At 43.4% G+C, this 7,563-nt stretch overlaps 1 protein-coding gene across 2 annotated transcripts; it reads left to right on the top strand.

The window, feature by feature from the left end:
• The first annotated feature begins 445 nt into the window (after positions 1–445).
• Positions 446–6,418, top strand: inf2 (inverted formin 2). 2 transcript variants are annotated; one of them, XM_054613242.1, is made up of 6 exons: positions 446–577; positions 3,654–4,055; positions 4,702–4,817; positions 5,020–5,179; positions 5,991–6,024; positions 6,304–6,418. In XM_054613242.1, exons 2-6 carry the CDS (start codon positions 3,659–3,661, stop codon positions 6,317–6,319), a joined length of 723 nt encoding a protein of 240 aa, XP_054469217.1. In that variant the 5' UTR covers positions 446–577; positions 3,654–3,658; the 3' UTR covers positions 6,320–6,418. The 2 variants fall into 2 exon arrangements, with proteins under 2 accessions (XP_054469217.1, XP_054469218.1); XM_054613243.1 differs by lacking the exon at positions 6,304–6,418 and having other exon boundaries at positions 5,991–6,028.
• Positions 6,419–7,563: the final 1,145 nt, after the last annotated feature.

Below are 7,563 nucleotides of genomic sequence, written 5' to 3'. Positions count from 1 at the left end.
CCACAGCCGCCCAGTGTAATGCCTACTAAGTTGTAATGTTGGCTGTTGTTTTTTCAGGACTGATACTTTTTTTTATTTCTTGATTTTCCTTATAGAGGGATACTATAGTATAGCCTATACTTTTGTAACTTGCCATTTCTCTTAGTGTTACTGTATTAACTACATTTTGTGGGAGGTGTATTGTAACAACAGTCAGCTGTAGGTCTCATCCACTCTAGCTTTACGCATATGTTTTATTCTGAAAGTCTCGACCAGATGTCATATCATATGATGTCTTGTTAACGCCGTCGTCTCTCGCAAGTGAAGGAAAGCTCAGGGGCCGTACTGTTTTGAAAACGGTGCCATCCGCGTACCACACGGGCTTTGACTCGCAGCACTGTGCCGATTTTTTTTTTTTTTTTTTTTTTTTTTTTTTTTTTTTTTTTTTTTTTTTTTTTTTATTGCTCCATGATTATTTTTTTGTCAGAATAAAATATTGTCTTATGACTACAAAGCAATCCCTGATTTAAAAAAAAAAAAAACCCACATCAGAGGACGCGCATCTTCAAGTGTCTTCATATTTATGGAATAAAAGCAGGTAAGGTGTTCAGATCAGCTTCATATTCATCTTATAGGTGATCTATAACGATGCACCAAGGCATCACGATGGGACATGTGTGGTGGTGAAAGTAATCATAATCCCTTATCGTTTGTTTTCTCCACCGTTATGTCCCTTGGTATGTGGGGAATAAAGCGCAGCGCAAAGTAATGGTGTTTAATGTTGCTATTACGGATTATGTTTTTTTTTTTATCATACTGGATCATTGCATAAGGCAGATTGGCAAACTGGCAATTGTATTCTGGTGTGACAATCTTGTAGATCCATCTTGGAGGTGGCAACCGTCTGTCTCCTCTTCACCTCCTTTCCTCGGACAGAATGAAGAGGGAAGACGGCGGTGAGGAATAAGAAAACGGTGTTGCCAAAATCCACTTGAACTGAGAATTACAGTTTTAAGGCTGTGTGCTGGACCATATGAACTGTCTCTGTTCACGTTTATGTCAATGTGCAGATGTTAAATCAATCTGGCTATTGCTGAAGGATTCTGCAGAAAGTCTGGGATTACAGGAATCTGCAACTGAAAGATACATTTCAACTCCACAATGTGCTTGTAGACTTTGCAGGCATTTCGGTCACTCCCTTAAATAGCAGGGAGTGGAAGAGAGAGAGAGAGGAGGTTAGGATGCCAGTTAAATGACTACCAGATGTTGCATGTTTTGATAATCACTCTGGGAATACTGTAATAGAATTATCAGCATGGATGGATCTTGAATATTAACTTTAATTATGCAATCTCCAAGCAACATATGTTACATGTGTGGTACATTAAGTGTGCCATGAAATCCACTATCATTTCAGAGCTCAAAAGGTAAAATATAACATTTAAAATGTATCCCCCGTGTTTATTTTCCATTTAGTATTTCATTGGATGAAAGAAAAATGCAGCGAGAGACCCAGGTTTAAACTGGCCCATGATATTTATTCCCCCTAAAGCTGTTATTGCATTTACTCAAGTATTATTGCTGATTTGCACAGACCATTTGTAGAAAATAAATGAATCACGCAAGCAGGCTTTGCATATGTCTAAGAGGGAAAAAAATCAGTGGAGATGTTTCTGTGTATTTCTGAGGTGTTGATGCTGTACAGTAGCAGTGGGCTGCTGTGTGGGCGGTTTAACCAGAGGACAGATGAGTGGGTTTGTCCTGTGAGCAGTGAATCAGCCAGCTATTAGCGGTGCATGTGGGAGACCTGACAGACAAGGTCGGCAAATAAAAATTGCTTGTATTTGAGCATGGCACAAAAAGAAACATTTTGTGCAAAACGTTTTTTGACGTCAGTTGATCTTGGATGCTGCGTGACATGCCGCCCAGATGTGTGCACATGAACAAAATTTCCTCGAGTCATCATCCATAGCAACGAAACTGAAATTTCTAAAAGAAGAACATAAACTGTCACACCCGCATGTTTATCACGAGCCAAGTTTCCTGTCCCGGGAAAGTCCTTTCCTTCCTGATGAAAAGTTCCGGAGCTGTGCTGCTGAGTCCTGTTTATACACACCATTTCCCTTGAACTGTCTTAGCCCTTACTAATGCTTTGCAGGAAGTGAATCCATTTAACAAAATTCCCAGTAGCTTCACAAGTGTTCATCTCATCGCATACTCAACTTGCAACTTTTGTTCCTCACACTGAAGATGAACGCCAAATGTACTCGTGAATCAGAAAGTGTTTAACTAGTTTTCTGGCCATAACTCTTGTTAGTCTGAAAGGGAGCAGGAAGCCATCCATCCATTTTGTGGCCGCTGAACGCAGCCCTTTGAAGAGTACTGAGAAGGCCTGCTGTAAAACACCATTGTCTGTCTGCTTGCTGCCACGGTAACACTCTCAGACTGGCAGCAGGACTAAAATGCTGCAGTCAGAGCTGACAAATGCCTTGCCAGAATATGTGAGAAAAAACCCCAAAACAGCCTCAATTTACCTTGATTCTGCCGAGTGAATAGAAATCCAATTTGTCCGATTTTTCTAAGTCATTACTTCTGCAAATTGCCTTTTAAAAAGAGAGAAATCCCAAAGTGAATTTTGCTGTGTTAAGTTTACTGAGCTCCTAATACAAACAAAAAAGCAGGATTCTTGAGTAGGGCTTCATATTGTCTAGATGGTAAAAGAGAAGACTTGAAGCTGTAATTCCTTCCAGATTGGATCTATGAACCATCTTTTTACAGAGCATTGTGTTTGTACATGCTCATCACTCAATGCGTCATCTGTATATCTTATGTTTGCCAAGTGTGAAATCAACAACAGGAGACAGAAGGACCACTCACGCTTGTTCATTTATTCTGGACCACCTAATATCACAGCTCCAGCACTGAGAGGAAATATTTTTAGACTTTTGTAGAAAGTTTTCCCCATTTTTGGCCCAAGCTTTTACTCTGTTGAATTGAATCCAGATTGTGGGAACGTGTTTATGCTTGTAACATGCAGTGGATAGAAGCTCGTGGGTGAAACAGGTTTGTAAAACAGGCGATTGTGCTTTGCGGTTATACCAGAAAAAGGTCACTTGTGGTGATCAATGTGTGCATTCATGTCCATGTCACTATGTTACTCTTGGACAGTTGTTTCTATGTTTTAGTGTGTCACAAGTGGGCCTGTTTTGCCAATGTTTATATCCCAGTAATGAGCTTGAAAAAACATTTATGTACACGGTGAATTAAGATACAGGCTGTCCAGACATGTTGAGCATGGCTTTGCAGAGAGTTTTGACTTGCTGACAATCAGCCGTTTCTCTTTTAAGCAGGATTAAATAGGGAATGTTTGGCAGAGCTGGTGGTGACTGGACTGCTGACATATCTTTTACTCATCCACAATAGTGCAGGGTTATCATCTCCTATTCTGCTTCCCTTTCTGATAAGGCCTTGTTTGGGCCTGCTTCCTCTTGTCTGGATAGCAATGACAACACTGTATACTGGACAAAACCCCCGGATATCTTTACAAACAGACACCATCTGCAGTCGGAAAACAAGCTGAATTTTTTTCTGAAAAACGATAGCTGAAAGTTGTTTCTTGTCATCTGCACACATTTAAAGAAAAACTGTGACCGTTTCCCTTCTTTTCTCCACAGCCATCATGTCGGGGAAGTCAGACGGGAAAAAGAAGTGGGCGGCCGTCAGGGGTCGCCTCGGCTCCTCGCAGGACTCGGATACCCAGCTAGAGGCCAACCTGGAGAGTGCTGACCCAGAGTTGTGCATCAGACTGCTGCAAGTTCCCACCGTGGTCAACTACTCGGGGCTGAAGCGTCGCCTGGAGGGCAGCAACCAGACATGGATGGTCCAGTTCCTGGAGCTGAGTGGGCTGGATCTCCTCCTGGAGGCCCTGGACCGACTTTCGGGGCGGGGATGCTCTCGCATTGCCGATGCCCTTCTGCAGCTCACCTGTGTCAGCTGCGTCAGGGCCGTCATGAACTCCTCTGCAGGGATCCACTTCATTATAGAGAACGAGGGATACATTCGAAAGCTCTCCCAAGGTTGACCATACCCTTTATTTTAGGAAAAATCATCACATCTACTGCACTCATTTTTCCATATAGGGTCCATTTGATTATGTCTCAGAGTGGCCTCACACATGAAAATGGTGGCCCAGGTGCTTCAGAAAATATATACTGACTTATTTGGTCAAGAAATGTAAAACAACCTGTTTATTCCAAAGAAAATCATGTTTAAGGACCTGAATGGGTTTTTTAACATTTGTCAACAAGTCAATGTGACTCACTGAGCTGAATTTTCCAGTCATGTACTCCTCTTTATGTACAGAGGACATTCCTAAAAATGTAAGTGGTTATCAGAGGACATTCCTAAAAATGTAATATCACAGTGAATTATGAGTATTGGATTTCCCCACCTTCAGATACACACACACACACACACACACACACACACACACACACACACACACACACACACACACACACACACACAAACACATGTTTATCTCCAGTACAACGCAACATCCTCAGAGGGCAAAGTTCAAGTGGAGTTGTTAAACAAAGCATCTTGCCTGAGTCCAAACACAAGTGGGGGTAATAAGAGATAGGGGCTTTTGCTTTTAGAGAAACTGATGGAAAATATGAGAGCTCAACCTGTGCTGGTGCGTGTGATCATTATTCTCCGCAGCTTTGGACACTTCCAACACCATGGTGAAGAAACAGGTGTTTGAGCTACTTGCTGCCCTCAGCGTGTTCTCTGCAGACGGACATCGACTGGCACTGGATGCCCTAGACCACTACAAGGCAAGAAGAAGGCTTTTTTTTTTATGTATTTATTTTTTCTAAAATTGGGGGATTTACCTCACATGATACCACGCTGTGAATGATAAGTACCCTAACAATGCCCTCTAGTGGTGGGTTGCATGCACAAGCATAACAATCCTGTGGAATCACACTGTTCCTCAATGATGTTGATGACTAACGCTGACTTTGATTTCCGCTTCAGGGAGTGAAGACACAGCAGTATCGCTTCAGTGTGATCATGAATGAGTTGCAGGCCACGGATAACGTCCCTTACATGGTTACGCTCCTCAGTGTCATCAACGCCCTCATCTTCGGGATGGATGACCTCAGGCAGAGAGATAAGATGAGAAAGCAGTTTATCGGTAGGTTTTTCCATTCAGCTGCAATTTAACAATTAACTGGGAGTCCCATCAGGAGTAAGGTCACACTGCGGTAAGCTGCAACAGTGTCTCCTCTCTGCAGATGGGAAAGCAGGCCATCAGCAGGATCTCTATTACAAATATGTCTGTCACTGGCACTGTCTAAGAATAGGTCTAATGGCCTCATTCTCACTTTGACAAAATGCCTGAGAACTAAGCAAAGCTCACGTGTGTAAAGCATTGTGTATTCATGCATTTTACACCAATAATAGTGACTATCAAAGATTTCATTTTAAAGAAAATGTAATCACTCTAAGATTGATTAAATCACACTGACCTAGTGTGATATTTAATTATATCTTGTGAGGGAAACTCCCTATCCATCCATCCATTTTTCTGTAGTGGATTATTCTATTTTTATTTCCAGTGGAGTCTGGCTCAACATAAACTGGAAAACAGACTTAACCTTGGAAAGAAAAAATGACTTTTTTTCTAACATTGTTAAGCACTGAGCTAACACTTTGCCTGAAGATCTCCATGATCAAGATAGTTTGACAAATATGTCCTAGATGCAGTAGCTTCAAAAACCCTCCAAAAAACATTAAAATGCCACCCACCACCTTGGACCAATCAGCCATTTGTATGGCCACTCCTCTTGTGTGATTGCTCACCTGTGACTTCCTGCCAATTTCCCCCAAAACTAACATATGCCTCTGTGGAGAGATCTGTGACACAATCTGGAGATAATCTCTCCTAAAAAACTGATAATTGAGTGTTGTAATACTCAGGGCTGTATTTTAATGTTGTCTTTCAGGGCTCCAGTTACTTGATATTCTGCCAAAGTTAAGGTGAGCTTTCTTTCTATTGTTCACATTTGATTTAGTCAGTCTTTTAGTCTCTAAAGCAGATTTATGCATCAAATTAAGTTCATGTTTTAGAGGTAATTTTTAAGTTCAGAATCATTGAGAGTAAAATGGTGCTTTTGGTAATTGATGTTGCAGTTTGTATCCCTTAACAGGCAGTAATTTGATGCCCTTGTCATCGCTTTTTAAGAATTGAAAATGTCCTTTACATGTGATGAAATGTCCCCACCAGTGATCTGTATGAGTGTTGTGTGCAGGGAGCAGGAGGATGAAGACTTGATCATTCAATGTGAAGCTTTTGAAGAGGCAATGGCTGAAGATGAGGAGGAGCTGCTGCGGGTCTATGGGGGCATTGACATGAGTGATCACCTGGAGGTTTTCACTACACTCTTTAACAAGGTGTGAAAGACCCAACCACTAAGAACTAAGATAGTACAACAAACAGGAGACAGAATGAATCAATGTTTCGTTACAGTAAAGAAAATACCTCTTGTCGTCTCTCTGATTGAGACTGTTTCACTCTGTTTTTGTGGCGCTGGCACACATTTTTCATCATTGTATGTAAACATGACAAACCCCCTCAATCTGTGCATATGTATGTGCTCTTGTGTGCAGGTGAGCAGCTCTCCAGCCTCTCTCCAGCTGCTGTCCATACTGCAGACGTTGCTGGTGCTGGGACCGGGCCGCTCTGATATCTGGATGGCTCTGGAGGCCATCACTAACAGAGCCATACTGCTGGCCCAGGACTGTGAGTCAGCACTGAAACAGCAATACTTTCACTTAAGGTCAAGTCTCCGGAGAGGCTAACGGGTAGCTAATGGCCTGCTCTGTGATTCATGTGTGAAGGGGAAGGGTTTATCCAGGAAAAATGATCATTGCAATGACATGGAGGCAGATGTTGACATTAAGGCTGGAAGCTTTTGTTTTAGTAAGAGAGAGAGAGAGTTTCAAATGGGGTTCATACGTGTTTTTGTGCTCCAGCTCAGAATGAGTCCTTTGAGAAGATCATGCAGCGGCTGATGTTCTCCAAAGGCAAGAGCTGTGAGGGTCACCATGAAGTGGACGGGCAGTTTGTGAACGTGGATAAGGCCGTACAGACGGATCAAAACCATCAGGACAAAGAAGAGTCGGACCAAAGCGTCACATCCTCTCAGAAGCCACCGTGTGCCTCTCCTCCACCTCCCCCTCCACCCCCGCCTCCTCCTCCTCTACCCCCTAGCATGATGGGACCCCTGCTTCAACCTTCTAACCAGTGCCCTCCTCCTCCTCCGCCCCCACCACCTCCTCCACTACCTGGAGGGTTTGGTGGACCCCCACCACCTCCTCCCTTGCCCGGAATACCACCACCACCACCACTGCCCGGCTGTCCTGGCATGCCACCCCCGCCGCCTCCGCCACCCCTATCAGGGATGGGTGGTGGACCCCCGCCGCCACCTCCCTTACCTGGCATGCCAGCTCCACCTCCTCCTCCCCCAGGCATGATAGTGGCTCAGAGTAGCCAGGCTCTGGGGAGCTCTGCACCCA

This window comes from Anoplopoma fimbria, chromosome 15 (assembly GCF_027596085.1).
Source record: "Anoplopoma fimbria isolate UVic2021 breed Golden Eagle Sablefish chromosome 15, Afim_UVic_2022, whole genome shotgun sequence".
NCBI classification, from domain to species: Eukaryota; Metazoa; Chordata; class Actinopteri; order Perciformes; family Anoplopomatidae; genus Anoplopoma; species Anoplopoma fimbria.
This window is presented reverse-complemented; position numbering and strand designations above follow the sequence as displayed.